At 37.6% G+C, this 17,579-nt stretch overlaps 1 protein-coding gene across 1 annotated transcript in view; it reads left to right on the forward strand.

The window, feature by feature from the left end:
* DCLK2 (doublecortin like kinase 2) overlaps positions 1-17,579 on the forward strand; it is a gene marked incomplete at both ends in the record, with an annotated part of 155,332 nt that overhangs the window by 17,587 nt on the left and 120,166 nt on the right. Inside the window, one exon of the mRNA XM_082653239.1 lies at positions 1,235-1,569. Within this exon, the coding sequence (XP_082509365.1) occupies positions 1,235-1,569 (335 nt within the window). The remainder of the gene's footprint in view (positions 1-1,234; positions 1,570-17,579) is intronic.

Consider the following 17,579-nt stretch of genomic DNA (forward strand, 5'->3'; position numbering starts at 1 on the left):
ATTGCTTCTAATCAGTCTTGTAGGTGCCTAGTGTCTAACAAAGAATAAGAATTTATTGTTTAACAGCAAGAGCTGTAACTGCCTAAGGAACCAAAGTCTTAAATGCTTTTGTCTGCATATTCTCTCCCTGTAGGCAAATCTATATATTAAAAATGAGTCCATTAAACTGCATGTGTGAAAAAATAATGAATTCTTTTTGAGTTAGAAGATACCTTGGAGAAAATTTTAGAGTGTAATCCTTTTATCTTGCATGCCAGAAAGTTGAGACTAAAAAGAAGTGGGTGACTTCTGAGTTTCCTGAGAGAAAAAGTGTGATTTTTCAACATAAAGTTTTGGAACTTAAAATTAATGAACATTGAATCAGTTAACCAATTGAAAAATACTATAGTTTTTATGTTTTACTTAGTAAAAATTAAGCAGAAGGCTACATGAATAATGAATACATCATTTTAACTACTAAATATCCTTCCTCATTTAAGTAGATGATGAAAAGTTTGTCTATTTAAACTATTTTAAATTCATATTCTTCCATTAAGGAAAAAATGCTTTCGGTATGTTTCTTTGAGCTGTCAAAACTCTTCCTTCATTTTTGCAATGCTTCGTTAATTGAGTAAATGATCATATAACTGAATATGTGAATTTAGTCAGCTATGTGAATTTTGTAGTAACTTTTCTTTGATTAGGGCTGAAATCTATAATCAGAAAGAAGAGGAAGACAGTTTTATTTCTTTATGAGAATGTATTATTTTGTGATATAGTTATTTCTTCCAGAATGAGACATTAAAAATTAAATTAGTTAATGGACTTTTGGAAGTAGAGAGTGCCTTAGAATTCACCTGATTCAACAACTTCCCTTTACAGATACTGATGTTGGGAAGGAAAGTGCAGGGACTTCCCTGGTGGTCCAGTGGTGAGGACACTGCACTTTCACTGTCGAGGGCGCGGGTTCTATCCCTGGTTGGAAAACTAAGATCCCTTACGCTGCGCTATCCAGGGTGACATTTGACCAGAATAAAACCCAGATCTCTAGTTTCTTCGTCCAGTGCATTTCACTCTAATGTATGCTGTTCTCTCACAACCAACTTAGATGCTATTGAAAAGAAAGGGGTGTGGGTAGAATGCCAAACCTGTTAAGTTGAGGATTCACTTAATGGGTTTCTAGCATTTTTGCTTCATACAGAACGCTCCTGTGGTGGGGATAACCACGTTGATAAAACTGATTTTTGCTTTTTAGGTGAGAGTTACGTGTGCGCGTCGAATGAACCATTTCGTAAAGTTGATTACACCAAAAACATTAATCCAAACTGGTCTGTGAACATCAAGGGTGGGACCACCCGAGCCGTGGCTGCCCCCTCCTCAGTGAAGAGTGAAGTGAAGGAAAGTAAAGATTTCATCAAACCCAAATTAGTGACTGTGATTCGAAGTGGAGTGAAGCCTAGAAAAGCAGTGCGGATCCTTCTGAATAAGAAGACTGCTCATTCCTTCGAACAGGTCTTAACAGATATCACCGAAGCCATTAAACTGGACTCAGGAGTGGTGAAGAGGCTCTGCACGCTGGACGGGAAGCAGGTAGGATGTTTCCAGCCCCACACTGTCTGTCTTACTTTTAAACTCTCCCCGTACCACAGTGGTTACATAGTTAATATGAATTTCATAGTTCCCTAGAAGTTATTCTAGCAGTCCTACTTGTGAGAGGCCTGTGTGTGTTGGCCTTTATCATGAAAAATGTAAGTGGCTTACCTGCCTCTTTACCCAAATATCTCAAAAGTAAATGTAGAGAAATCTATCATATACTTCTTATGGCTATTGGAAGGGAAATGTAAACTTCTTTTTTTTTTAATTGAAGTATAGTTGCTTTACAATGTTGTGTTAATTACTGCTGTGCAACAGAGTGATTCAGTTATACATATATATACTTTTAAAAATATGCTTTTCCATTATGGTTTATCATAGGATATTGAATATAGTTCTCTGTGCTATATAGTAGGACCTTGTTGTTTATCCATTCTATATATAAAAGCTTACATCTGCTAACCCCATACTCACACTCCATCCCTCCCCCAGCCTTCTCCCCCTTGGCAGCCACAGTCTGTTCTCTATGTCCCTGATTCTGTTTCTGTTTCAGAGATAGGTTCATTGTGTCATATTTTAGATTTCACATATAAGTGATATCATATGATATTTGTCTTTCTCTCTCTGACTTCACTTAGTATGATAATCTCTAGTTGCATCCATGTTGGTGCAAATGGCATTATTTCATTCTTTTTTTATGGCTGAGTAGTATTCCATTGTATATATATACCACATCTTCTTTATCCATTCATCTGTCAGTGGACATTTAGGTTGTTTCCATGACTTGGCTATTATGAATAGTGCTGCTATGAACATAGAGGTGCATGTATCTTTTTGAATTACAGTTTTGTCCAGGTATATGCCCGGGAGTGGGATTGCTGGATCATACGGTAATTCTGCTTTTAGTTTTCTGAGGAACCTCCATATTGTTTTCCACAGTGGTTGCACCAGAAGGGAAATGTAAACTTCTGAGGAAAGAGTGTATGTTGAAGAGGCTTCCTACATTAAGTGGGATATTCTCTAGTTAAGAATAAGAACATCTGTTGACCAGTAGAGTCTATGGGTTTCGGTAAATCACAGAAGTAAAAATAAAAGATATTTAATGCTTTCAGAAAAGCCTTTCCTCCCTACTTATGTATAATATAGAAAATGCATTTCAAAGAATGTTCTTTTATAGGAATGTCCATTTGAGTTTCATAGGAAACAATAGAGGTAATTAAGCAGCATTTCTGAAAAATGTACACAAATTACACAGGAAGATGCAAGCCAAATTATGGTAACAATATACCAGGGAATCTAATAGGCTAAAAAAAATTGAGCAAATTGCAGGAATGCATGAATAGCAGTTATACAAGTATTGAGTTTCATAACAATCAGATTATCATTCCTAAAAAGAAACATAAGGCTTCTAAAATGTATTTTTTCCTAATTTCAATAAAGTTAAGTTGTTTAGATTTACATTGTATTAAACTATAGTTTCCAGCATTCAATTTGTTTCTTCATTCCATTTTGTTTCTTCCCTCTAACATAATTTATTTTGAAGTGTTTGGCTTGTGTAGTGCTGAGAATGAATAATATAAAACACTGGAATGGTGTCTTCTGGAAAAACACAATTAATTTCTAATTTTCTAAGACCAGATCTAGTTACTGGGTTGTTTTCATAAACATAAACAACATTTTAAAAAATATGTTCTGAAAATTCCAGTAGATTATAGTGAGTTTACAATGGCTTTTCTAATTAATTAAATTAAGAGTTAGAAGGCATAACGTTTCATAGCAGCCTGCCCCAAGAGAGGTTCACAGTGTGAATGGAAATAGACACTTTACAAATTGAGTTAATAGCACATCACAACACAAAACATCTTAAGATTCACCCTGCAAATAAGTGAAAAAAAAAATTAGACCACAAGACAGAAAGGAGATTTGGTAAATCAAATAGCTGATTTTTGGTGGACACAGTGAAGACAGGAAATGGGGAAGACAAATATTTAAGATACCTAATGAAAGGAAAAATGAAAATCAAAGCTGAAGCAAATTAGAATACATAAATGGCATATAAATAGGAAATTCAATAAAGATTTAAAAACTGAAACAGATTTGGAAATCTACAAATAAATGTTGTTCAGGGAAAATGTAAGTAAAATAAAGAAGTTGAACAGCTAATTGAAATAGAAATCACTGAAATTTTAATAGGTATTCAAAAAAATTGTCTTTTAAAAGGCTCCAGACTAGAAATATTCGTATGTAAACTTGTTAACTGAAGCACAAGCAATCCAAATCACCAGCACATTAAAGAATAATGCTGTTATGAGTAGACTTACGACAAATTAAAGGATGGCTTACTATTAAGAAACCTGTTTATACATGAGATCTAGAGGAAAAAGCATGATAGTATACACAGTCCCCCCAAAATGTCGCAAAGGCGTTTGACAAAATACAAAATCTATATTCAGTTAAAGATTTAGTAATAAAAATGGGAGGTGAATTCTCTAATACAATAAAAAAAAGAAAAATTCCTATCTGAAACAAAAAGTCCATGTATTGGTAAACAAATGAGTTACAGGAAGCATTTCTATGACAGTCAGGTACAAGATGAGGACGTGTGATAGCACCTAGTACTCAACATTCTTCTATACATTCTTCCTGATTTTTATTTATAGTTTAATTGCAATTTCCATAAGAATGTAAATGAGATTGTTTTGGAGTGAGGGGAGCGATACCTGACAAAGTGATTTTAAAAGTTAATCTGGAAAAATAAGCAGGAAAATTTCGGAAATAATGATTAATGGGCTCTCATGCTACCAAATATTAAATCAGCATCCTCATAACCATACCAAAAAGAAATTCCAGGTGTTTTAAAAATATAGGTGTCAAAATGAGACACAAGAATGAAAGGAAAATATGTCAATAGTTATGTTGAAATGGGAAAGGATTTTCTAAGTAGTAAAGAAGTGGAAAAATCAGAGGGAAACGTTGATTGGTTGGACATAAAAATTAAACATTTCTAGATGTCCATACACCCCAGTGTTCATTACAGCACTGTTTACAATAGCCAGGTCATGGAAGCAACCTAAATGTCCATCGACAGACAAATGGATAAAGAAGATGTGGTACATATATACAATGGAATATTACTCAGCCATAAAAAGGAACAAAATTGGGTCATTTGTAGAGACGTGGATGGACTTAGAGACTGTCATACAGAGTGAAGTAAGTCAGAGAGAAACAAATATCATGTATTAATGCATATATGTGGAATCCAGAAAAATGGTACAGATGAACTGGTTTGCAAGGCAGAAATAGAGACACAGATGTAGAGAGCAAAGGTATGGACACCAAGGAGGGAAAGTGGGGGCAGGGGTGGTGGTGGCATGAATTGGGAGATTGGGATTGATATATATGCACTAATAGGTGTAAAATAGGTAACTAATAAGAACTTACTGTATAAAAATAAAATAAAATTCAAAAAAGAAAAAAATTTTTTAAAAGACTTAAAATTTCTAGATGTCAAGCAAGGGTTATATGCGTTTATGTAGAGTCATACTAGTTTAATATGAAAAAAAAACCCACTACAGTGGAAAAGTGGATAAAGGGCCAAACAGACAATTTGAGAAGATAGGATTATAAATCGCAAGCATAAAAAAAGTTCAGTCTCGCTAATAAAAATGTGAATTAAGGCAATGAGATATTCATATTTGCAATGAGATATTCATATTTAAAATTGACAGTTTTTTTTTAAAACAGAAAATGTCTGTTATTTTTTAATGTGCAGTGAATAGGCATTCTCTTCCAGTGATGGAAGTGCAAATTTCACAGTCTTTATCGAAAGCAATTTATTATGTACAACTCAAAAATATTTTTTCTATTTGAACTAGTAAATTAACTTCTAGGAATTTATCCTAAATAATCGAAGATGCAAACATAATTATGCACAAAAATTTTCATCCCAGCACTAAGAGCAAAAGATTGGAAACAATTTAAAATCTCTAAAGTAAAAAACAGTTAAATGATTTGACCATAGAATTTATATGTAGTGGGCATTGAAAATTGTGTTGGGGGAATATTTAAAGACATGGGAAAATGTTAAGCAAGAAAAAAACTCTGTAGTATGTTTTCAATCTATGTTAAGAAAGAAGAGTGAGGAAGAAAATGTTTTTAATGAATTCAGAAGGAAAAAAGATTATAGTTGCCGTCAGAAATCCAGAATTTGCTGTTCTGATTTCCACTGCTTCTTTCTCATGTCTGCTTAGAAGCAGAAACTCAAGCACTGAGAAAAAAAACAAGACTGATTTCAATTAGACTGAAGAAATCAAAACATTGAGTTAATCGTTGAAATTTTGGCATGTGGTTATAAAATGTTGGTATCGCTTTTGTCACTTTTTATGTCTTATAAAAGTTAAAATATTATTTCCCACATGCAAAGAAAAGAGATATTTTAAAACTTAGAAATAAAATGTTTATTTGGAAAAATTAGAGATTTCATTTTGATAGACACAGCTTTGGATGTTATATTTTCAGATTGCCAGGTATCCTTAAAAGCTGTAGTTTTCTAGGCACTGATTCAACATTTGTACTATAAGGGGACTTATATTTAAACTTCAAGTCTGTCTTTTGGTTGGTTTATGTTGTAAGTTTAAAGAGAGATGAAATCTTGCTTTGAAATAGCCTAAGAGATTTTTCTTGTTCTTAAGATTAATGCAAACCTTTAAATGGACAGTGTTCATCTTGAATTTTTTCCATAAAATGATTTTTAAAAAATTATCTGCTTTCTGAAAAATTCTCAAGAACAGCTTTGCTTAGGTGAAGAGAAAGGAACTAAGATGTGTTCATGAGTTGTCCCGGTACAAAATTTTAGACTGTCTGCCTTGACTTTAATGTTCTTTTTTCTGGTTACTTCCTACTCAGATTTGTTGTTTTCATTTTAATTAGTCTGATCTGTGACACAGGATAGAGATTGAACAATTCATAGGCAATTCATCATGAACAGTCAATGAGCCCATTCTGATACTTGTGCTAGAGTTTCAAGGGGCCCTGCTTATCTTTTCTCACTGTTGTGGCCTCTTCCGTTGCGGAGCACAGGCTCTGGACGCGCAGGGTCAGCGGCCATGGCTCACGGGCCCACCCGCTCCGCGGCATGTGGGATCTTCCCGGACTGGGGCACGAACCCGTGTCCCCTGCATCGGCAGGTGGACTCTCAACTACTGCGCCGTCAGGGAAGCCCCCCTGCTTATCCTTTATGGGCTTGAAAACTTTCTTGATTGAAGAAGCAATGGGGTGTCACGTGCCAGTTAGCATTCATGTTGTGAAAACGATGTCCCTGAAATCTTTGCGTCCCTCAAAATGGATGATCACATCTTCCTAGTAGTATTGTCTCCATTTACAAGGTCTGACTTGGTTAGTACAACTAATTGATGTATTTTATGTCTCTATGAAATCACTTCAAATAAAATCACGTTTTAGGATTTTATCCATGTTAACTCTTGGGTTTTCTTTAGTGTCAAGACATGGTTCTCAGCTGGGCACACTTTTACCCCTAGGGAACACTTGGTAATGTCTGGAGTCATTCTTTGTCTGGAGTCTTGACTGGAGGTGGGGATTCTACTGGCATCTAGTGGGTAGAGGCCAGGGAAACTGCTCACCATCCTGCAGTGCACAGGACAGCCACAGTATAATTCTCTGGGTCCAAAAATGTCAGTAATGCTGAGATTCAGAAATCTTGGTGTAAAGTAAGTGAAATGATTCAAAGGGAAATGATGCTTATTAAAATAGTAACTTTGTTATCAATTAGGCCACATGATATAAGTTCTGTTTATCTCAGACCTTAGAGACGTTCTCACTTTCTGTCCACTTTTTATGTAATTGAGGCAGGTGTGTTAGAATGTCATGGTTTGTACTCTTTCTTGTCCGGGATTTCAAACTATTTGTCTTCGTTGTGTGAGGCTGACATACAGTTGGGTAGTATAGCTTCACAGGGGATTAAATAAAGATGTCCCAAATCATTTCACCTGTATTTAAAGAGAAGCCTAAGAAATCAGGATTTAGTCTCGTGAAGTTTTAAGTATTTAATACTTAACAGTGATAGCGTGATTATCAATTTTAAAAAAATATACAACCTAGGTATTTATAGATGGGATGACTAGAAAAAAGCATTCGTAAATAGAAGTCATCACTATTCCCTTAAGTAGTTTTCTTTGAACTCGCAATTAATTTAGATTAAATGCTTGACTTTTGTTTTTCTTCTTAAAAACAAAATGTTCTTGAACTTTTAAGTTAAATTGTATAGAAAAACAAGGTTTACTTTTTTAATTTTTTGAAAAACAGAGTGACTTTCTCAGAATAAACTGCAGCAGGGTGGTAGTTCTTTAAAAAATATATATATTTATTCTGTTAAGGAACTGAAAGGTCCAACTATAGCTTTAGTCCACATGTGTAAAAAATTCTAGCTTTTAGCTTTCCCAGAAACAGCAGAGTTTTAACATAAAAGAAACATACTTAGTGGAATTTTGGAACAAGTTGATTCTTGTCATGGGCAGAGACAAAACAGACTCAAAAATTGCTAGCAGTTGATGCTTTGGGGGTAAAATACTTCCAGACTTTGGGACCGCTGCCAGCCTCGGAATGCCCACGTGCTGTGGGTCCTTCTTGGGGAACATGGCAACCCCTTGGAGTGCATTCATCATATCAGCCGTATTAGAGTTTATGAAGGTTCCCATCCTCACTTTTTTTAAAGTTTTTTTCACGGGTACTATACTATTAATAATATTTATTTTGTATCTTTTATTTTTCCAGCATCACATTTTCCAGTGAAGATTCATTTCTTTGTAATGACCCAACCGTACTTACTTAAAACAATCTCTTCTCAAATTGCTGCAGAAAAATCATATGGTTGAATTTTTCCTTGATGTAGATGAGAACAGTTCGGTTTTAATTCCCACTCTGCTGCCAGTGCATGCACATCCTTTTGTAGATAATAAAAATCCAGACAACAGTGTTTTGTCCTCTTAGATAAATTCACACCTCTGAAGTGTGAGTAGCTGATCTATCTCAAGTAATGGAAGATTTATCCCAATCAGGAATTAACAGACTGTGAGTAACTAGTGGGATTTTTCAGTACAGCTGGAGTCCAGGTATAGAAAGGTATTTTCATTTGTTCTTCGATTCCTCATCTAAGCAGATATATCTCTGCCCTTAAAAAGGGGGGCGGGAGAAGCTTAATCTTTGTTTTTTATTTAACGAATCCTTTTTTTCAAAGAGTGATCTGAAAAGTGGGAAGAAAGAAGAAAGCATTTAGATATCCCTCTTCAAGTAAAGTTTGTGTTTTGCCATTTTGATATCCATGGTGTAGGCAATTTCCCCTGACCTTAAATAATACCTTCCCCTTTTTAATGGGAAACTGAAGGAAAACACTAAAATCCTGTTAGTAATGATGGCAGTTGAAAATTAGGAGAAGAGATGCTTAAGAAAAACAATTTTAGCTCTCAGTGAATTGTGCAAGGTAAAGTATAGGTGAGATAAAAATGACGTTATCGTGAACTATTTTGTTTCCTTATTCTTTTGATGTCTAAGTTGGAGTAATGCATAGAACATAAAGATTGTATTGAATTAGTTTCATTTTGTTATAAATGAATTTTCCACTGATTATAATAATTATTAAAATATATATTTTGTCACGTATTGTGCAGTGCTTAGAATAATAGCTTAATTAGCTAATAGATAATAGCTAATCGCTTACTGTGTCAGGCATTGTGTTGTGCTTTACATTAGTCTTCTTCACTAATCTTCATAGCAGCCTTGAGAGTTAGTGCATTTTCCACTTAGCAGTGGGCAAGTTGAAGTAAAGAGAAATGAATCATGCAGCTGGTGGCGGAGCTGGGGTTCATATCCAGAGAGTGTGATCCTAGATCCCGCACTTTCCACAGCTACGGTATAAGCCACCTGTGGTCAGGCTTTGGGAAAGACTTCAGTGATAATGGGGGACAGGACAAATAACTAATAAGAAAAACAGGTTATGTCAAAAAAAAATCTTTCTTCAGTTTTAGAGTGATTCAGTTTTACTGGGGTTTCTCTAAAATCTGTGTAATAATACGTCATGCGGTAAAATTATACTTGGAGTAGGATATGAAAAATGAAATAATAGGTTAAGGAGTGATTATATGCTTGATAAAAAGGTGACTCAGGGTTATTTTATAGATTAAAAAAATAAAGTATATGACATTGCAGAAAGTTTAGAAAATATAGGAAAAGCTAAATGCACAATCCTTCCATTTTAGCCCTTTGTTTTCGTAATTGAGTATTCCTATCAATATTTTCATATACACATGTTTTTGTCTCTCTTTTAAGAGAAAACTACCCAGGTAAAATCAGTATATTTCTATTGGAAAAATGCAAAAAATTTAGGGAAATGCAAAGAATGAAAGTTATTTTCACATCTGCCCTGCTTCCCCAACCTCACTCTACTTCTTAAAAGGAACCACCTAATAAGTTTTGTTAATGCAATTTAAATACATATATACACTTTTTTTTTTTTTTTTTTTTTTGCGGTACGCGGGCCTCTCACTGTTGTGGCCTCTCCCGTTGTGGAGCACAGGCTCCGGACGCGCAGGCCCAGTGGCCATGGCTCACGGGCCTAGCCGCTCCGTGGCATGTGGGATCCTCCTGGACCGGGGCACGAACCCGTGTCCCCTGCATCGGCAGGCGGACTCTCAACCACTGCGCCACCAGGGAAGCCCCACATAGTTTTTACATAACGTGGTTTTTATGTGTAATCGTGTATCCTGCTTTTTTCACTTGTTAATCATACTCTTCCGTGTTACATAATCTGCACATTTCATACTTAAATGAGTGAATAATGGTCAATTGGCTAGATAGACTGTAATTTCTCTAACGTATTGGTGGACATTTGGCTTGTTTCCAGCTTTTCATACTTTTATCCTCTGATCATCTTGCTACATGTAGATTTTAACATCGTTGGATCAGTTCCTTTCTTTAGGATGGATTCCTAGAAGCAGATTACTAGAAGAGACTCTTACGGATTTTGGAGTTTCAGAGATACAATCAAAGCTGTAGACACAAAGTTGTCCTAGATGGCAATGCATGTGCCCCAGTATTTCTGAAGCTAGGAGAGGCTTAGGAGTGGATTAGACATGACAGCCGGGTATAAAATGGTCATAATTTGATTTTTTGCATGGAAAAATGTACATTCTGCACAATTCCTGTTGTGTAAATTGAAGCCTACGTGCATTCCTCTTACCACCTTTGCTACTTTCTGTTCTAGAGAGTAGTGTAAGGAGAAAAGCCAGCTGACCTGTGTATCAGTTTTATATTCAAGGCAAGTGACGACCAACTAGTCTTGAAAATATTAAGCTTAGTAGGGAGAAACCTTTTTTTTTTTTTTAAGCAAATAGTCCCCATTATGGTACTACATCACCTTAGTCTTGAACTGAAGGACCCATCATTTCATTCAGTTTCGTTTTGTTTTTTTTTTTTTTTAATAACCTTTGCCTAGATGCCAAAAATCCCCCGAGTATATTTCTGGTATTTAGTGAAGTCAGGTAACTTTTTGCTTTGTGGTATTTTGACTCAGAATTGAGTCAAGGATATTCCTTGCAGTAGTCACTTTGTAAACTTCATTGCTTTTGGTCATAGCTAACTTTTGGATTTGTTTTGTTGTTTTTGTATGCTGTCATGAGTGTCTGCTGATCACAATTTCTACCAATATGTGTAATATATAGTATTACTTTACAAGTTTGACTAGATTTTATGAAAGGGTCATTTATTCATCATGCCTTACGGTAAAAACAAGGACAGGTGCAAAGTCAGCATGGTGTTTTAGAATGTATAATTGAGAGAGGAAATTGTTTAGTCCAGCTTGCTAATTTAATAGGTGAGAAATCTTTCGGGGCTCATAATAGCTTTTGAGAACCTGATGAAATCTGTGGCTCTTCTCTTCCAAGTCAAGCCTGACTCAAAATTTTGCGTATGATCAGCTTGTGTGCAGTTTAAGAAACTCTTCTTTGGCCTGTTTTACTCTCTTCCCTTTAGTAGGGGGAAGTGTTTTATTTTCAGCCTTAAAGTCACTGATGTTTCTAGAGAGCAAAAGTTAAGCTTGACCGTGGTCATCCACGTTCTTAGGGTGCTGCCTCATAGAAGAGGAATTAATTGAATCTAAACTAAAAATGGCTTCATGGAGAAAAATCGTGCTAGAGTCTGTATATGCGTTTTCAGTAACCCTGTGCAGTCTTCTAGATTTAGAAATTAACCTCTTGCATTTTTCTTAAGTAAGGAAGAGCACCACATTTCAAAGCTAGTAAGACTAGCTTTCATGAATATTCTGTGTGTGTGTATTTTTAGAACATTTTAATTGTACTCGAATGAGCTGCCAGACTCCCAGCAAAGTGTTGGAAAGCTTGCAGTCATTAGAGGTTCGCCTCCACAGAAGTTTAATTCTCTGGGTCTGAGGAGTGTTAGAAATGAAGCAACACTTACCCAGAAGGAGCAGTCTGGTTTTCCTTATGCATTTCGGGCTTGTTTAAGACTTGAAACAGTAAAGTTTTATTTTAAATTTTCTTTTTTTGTTTTATAATGGTTTATGGTAAACTTCTCTAAATGTGAGCATAAAGACATTTGATTATATTTTTAAATATTGCTCTTTGTTTGCCCACATGATAAGTCATTAAATGCCATTTTAAGTATGAGTTGTGGAAGATATTTAAATATCTGTGTATTGGTACTTATTAAAACTGACATTAGTTAACATGGTTCTGTTTCTGAAGGATTAAGTTTATTAAACACCTAGTCTTTGGTATCATTTATGCTGTGTGTTTTTAGTGGTAAAATATTATGGCTACACATGCCATTGTGAAAATGCAAATTAAAAAGACAGTCTTTCTTTTTATAAAATGCAAAAGTTGTGTAAATGGAAACTTGTAAAAGCTCAGTTAGGTGGCTTAATGCACATTTTAAATGTCTTTTCACTTAATACAGTAGTCCAGACTTTCACATGTAGATAAAAGGTTTAACTTTTCTAGAAGTTTTAAAAGTGATTTTTGCTTCCAGAGCATTCCTGCCTAGGCAGAGCTAGTCAATCAATGTCTTAATCACTTCTTGAATTTCTAGGAGTTAAGGGAGTTGAGGTCAGTGTGATTTGTGCCCTAAGGAGCTGATTATATGCATTGGAGTCAGAAAATACAAACTGAAGTTTGATTTAAATATATTTATTTCCTATGACGCACAATTGCATTTTAATATTGAGTGAGGCAAGGCTCATACTTTGGCAATGAGGGATATCATTAAAAATTTTTAGTAATGGGAAATAAAAGACACCAACATTTAATGCCAGCTCTTGTGGCAGACTGTTTACACGTGTTGTCGTTTAAGTCTCGGGAGCACCCTGAGATGGTATATGGTGATGTCTCTATGCAAGGAATGTTACAGATCATGTTTACAGAACTTCGGCCCTTTGGTTTCAGTTAGACATGTTGACGTGACAGTGCACTTACCCTACAAGGTTGCCTTTGCTCCAGATATCTTTGATATACTTTCAGAGCTAGTTTTCAAAATCCAAAGGAATATTTATCTCACCACTTTCTAATTATTCCTGATTGTTTTCCAAAATCTATTATGTAGCATGGTTATTTTCTTTAGTCTTTAGACTTGTCTCAGAATGTCTTGCTAGACTTTTCCCAAAACTTATATTCACCCTCAAATGGTGAACAGTTTATTAATTTCGTTCTATGGATCATAATTCCTTACTATCATTTATTTTGTGGGTCAGGTTGTCCTAGGTTTTTCCAAGTTGGATCCTATGCCTTTTTGAGATATTAAGCATACATGGAGAGTAAGGACCATAGAGAACCTTGTCAGGTTCATAATTAGACCTCGTGGTGAAGAAAAGTGTAACAGTAATTCTGTATCCCAGAGGCAGCTCCAGACCCACTGTTCTCGGGTGTCTTCTCTCCATGTGTGTCTCAGACACGTAATTTCTATTCATTGCACATGACTCCTAGTTTCTCTGCAACTCTGTCTTTGTCTGTCTTAGTATGTTTGCCATTAAACCCCTAGAAACTGGGGGCCTAGAGTAAGTCTGATTGAGTTGACTGGTTATTATCCAGTGTAAGAACATCATTGTAGACCATTAGCCTCCCTGTTCTTGACCTAGAGATGGCTGCTTTTCAGGAAATGCTCACGATTTGTTGTGAACAGAACTGCTGTGGTTTGAGTCGTATGACCCTGCAGCCTATGTGCAATGAACTTGGCTCTTAAGGGTCTTGTGAGTATGCAGGGCATCTAGGGGATTCATTGACTTTCTGATTCAGTGGTTCTTGGCTGGGAGTAATTTTGCCCCAGAGGGGACATTTGGAAATTTCTGCAGACTTGGATGTTTTAACTGGAGAGGGGTGGGGGAGAGCGTGCTTCTGGCATGTAATGTGTACAGGCCAGAGATGCTGCTGTATGTCTCACAGTACACGGGACAGGCCTTCACAACAAAGAATTATCTGGTCCAGAACATCAATAGTGCTGAGTCTGAGAAACCAGGGCCTAATTTAATGGATGTAAAGAGGAAAGAGATGGCGTATTGAGGCCAATGCAAGTGGTTTTGGAATGGCCAGTGTAAGGGATGTAAGTAGATATGTATGGTTGAGTGTAGGTTTTGAAATTAAAAAGTTAGGCAAGGGACTTCCCTGGTGGCACAGTGATTAAGGATCCGCCTGCCAATGCAGAGGACACGGGTTCGATCCCTGGTCTGGGAAGATCCCACATGCCACGGAGCAGCTAAGCTTGTGCGCCACAGCTACTGAGCCCACGCGCTGCAAGTACTGAAGCCCGCACACCACAACAAATAGTAGCCCCCACTCACCGCAACTAGAGAAAGCCCGCGCACAGCAACGAAGACCCAACGCAGCCAAAAATAGATTAATTAGTTCATTTAAAAAGTTAGGCAAGGGAAGGTTATGCACAGGATACACTGCATTTCCAGGGATGTGAACCTCATGCATTAGGCTGTGGGTTGCCATTGAAGAATGGTAAGAGGATCAGGCTTGCATTTTAGAATGTTTACTCTGGAGAGTGTAAAATGAGTTCACAAAGATGATCAGTCCTAAAGGATTGAATGTCCCAGAAGCTGTCTCAGATAACATTATTTCAGAGTTGTGATATGTTTTACAGTTTCCTAAATGCTTATGGGAGTTGGGTCTTAAACTCTATTCCATATAGGAAGCAGATATTCCTAAAGAAATTTACATAGTTTCGGAGGATAAAGATTTGATTTTAGCAGGAAATGAGAAAGAGAATGGGTCAGAGTTATGGAGTCTCTTAAGTCAACGGACAGAAAGTGCCATTTGGTTGGAGATTATACAAAGTCCTCATAGTGACTGGAAAGAAGTAGTATTTTATTTTCAATATTAGTGTTTTAAAAAGAGCATTAATTTTCCTTGTGCTTTTTTTAAAAAAATAAATTTATTTATTTATTTTTGGCTGCATTGGGTCTTCGTTGCTGCACGCGGGCTTTCTCTAGTTATGGTGAGCGGGGGCTACTCTTCGTTGTGGTGCACGGGCTTCTCATTGCAGTGGCTTCTCTTGTTGTGGAGCACGGGCTCTAGGCTCATGGGCTTCAGTAGTTGTGGCACGTGGCCTCAGTAGTTGTGGCTCGCGGGCTCTGGAGCGCAGGCTCAGTAGCTGTGGCACACGGGCTTAGTTGCTCCACGGCATGTGGGATCTTCCCAGACCAGGGCTCGAACCTGCATCCCCTGCATTGGCAAACGGATTCTCAACCACTGCGCCACCAGGGAAGCCCTTCCTTGTGCTTTTTATATTGTCACTTTGAGATGTTTGTGGCAGGATGGATATTGGGATTGTTAATTGGAAGTAATGCTGGAGTGTAGGTAAACACTGCCTTTCCTTATGTGCTGCTGGACTTGTGGATGCTTTCTCTCCTCCTTTCACATCATACACCTAACAAGATCAGGTGATCTGTGACTGTGAGGCAAATTTATATTTGGGAGAACCTGTTACTGCAGTATGGAATGTACTGCAATATTTTGTCCCCAATAACACATTTATGAATGACTTAAAAGATAGTCACGGGCTTCCCTGGTGGCATAGTGGTTGAGAGTCTGCCTGCCGATGCAGGGGACATGGGTTCGTGCCCCAGTCCGGGAAGATCCCACATGCCGCAGAGCGGCTGGGCCCGTGAGCCATGGCCGCTGAGCCTGCGTGTCCGGAGCCTGTTGCTCCGCAATAGGAGAGGCCGCAACAGTGAGAGGCCCGCGTGCCGCAAAAAAAAAAAAAAAATAGTCACTATGACAACTAGGAAACTTGAATACAAAAGTGCTTCTTGGTAGCAAAAGAAAAGGCACTTTTCCTTAAAATTATTAGCATGGCATAAAAGTACATGGTTCATTCTTCATGAGCAAGGTCATGATATATCTACCGGAATACTTCAAAACTTTTGATAGCTTTAAAAAGTGTAAACCCTCTTATGCTTTGGCTAATAAGATGTGTCCTCAGAAGTATATTGATAAAAGTCAGTTACTGAAGAACTATCACTGCTTTATTTTAAAAATCAGAAGTGTTTCTTCCTAAAATCAAAATTTTCTTCTTTACTCATGGAAGTAGAAATTGCTTTGAAGAAGAGTCTAATCTCCATTAAATGATTTGGCTTTTTCATGTTGATCTATTTAGGCTAGTTCGATGACATGCAATTTTGTACCGTTTGTACTGTACGGTGATTCCTGGTTAATGGCCTACTCAAAGGATGTTTAGAACAATTTAGGCAACGATGTGGAGAAATGAGAGAGCAGGATTAAGTCAACGGACTTTTTGCCTGGAAGGTTTTTTTTTTTTTTTTTACAAATATATAGACAGATATATAGATATCTATAAATTTTATATACATTTTAAAATCTGTGTAAAATTTCCTCGTTTAGCAAACATCCAGTCTACCAGTCGACTTAATGAATCTGCAATACTGAGGCTCAGATGCACTGAATATGTATTCAGGGCGAGCTTCTGAATGCTCAGCTCATTCAGATGAGGTGAGGTCTGTGTTCTTGAGGTGCTTCTACACTATTTAGTGAGGAAATATAAAACACATGACATGGGCTTCCCTGGTGGCACAGTGGTTGAGAGTCCGCCTGCCGATGCAGGGGATACGGGTTCATGCCCCGGTCCGGGAAGATCCCACGTGCCGCGGAGCGGCTGGGCCCGTGAGCCATGGCCGCTGAGCCTGCGCCTCTGGAGCCTGTGCAACGGGAGAGGCCACAACAGTGAGAGGCCCGTGTACCGCAAAAACACACACACACACACGACATAATTAGGGACTTCCCTGGTGGTCCAGTGGTTAGGACTCTGCGCTTCCACCGCAGGGGGCATGGGTCATGGGTTCGATCCCTGGTCGGGGAACTAGGATCCCACATGCTCGTGGTGGGGCCCAAAAACAAAAAGAAAAAAAGGCCTAATAGATATTGCTGTGCAGCTAAAGAACAGAAATGTGAACTGGAGGAGCTGGGAAGAGCTCCTGGAGAAATAGAACGTGAATTGGATTACAGTTGGGGAGGGTGATTTAGAAAGACTGTTCCCACCTACCACACACCCCGACACACACACACACACACACACACACACACACACACACACAGCAGCAGCAGTAAGGGAAAAGCAAGTGTGAAAAACAATGGCAGTACTGAGGGGAATGAGAATAATGTCCGGTCATAGTAGGAAATGAGTTTGGAGAAATTGGAGGGAGGAGTGGACTTTAGTTCAAAGAAAGGGCAGTGCAGAGAGGGACTGTCAGCTTTTGATGAAACAATGATATAATAAAGCTCTGCGCTAGGTCAGTCTGCCACTGGACTGATTTTAGAATAGAAGGAGGAGGACTGCACAGCCCATCAGGAGACCCTCTCAGCACTCAGGGTTTGGTCCAAAGTAGCATGGCAAAAGTGGGACGGCAGCAAGCGATGTGAAGCAGAGAATCCAGACTGAGTAGATTTGAAAAGAGCTGGCCCAGTGTC

Source organism: Grampus griseus, assembly GCF_964374135.1.
Source record: "Grampus griseus genome assembly, chromosome: 4".
Classification (NCBI taxonomy): domain Eukaryota; kingdom Metazoa; phylum Chordata; class Mammalia; order Artiodactyla; family Delphinidae; genus Grampus; species Grampus griseus.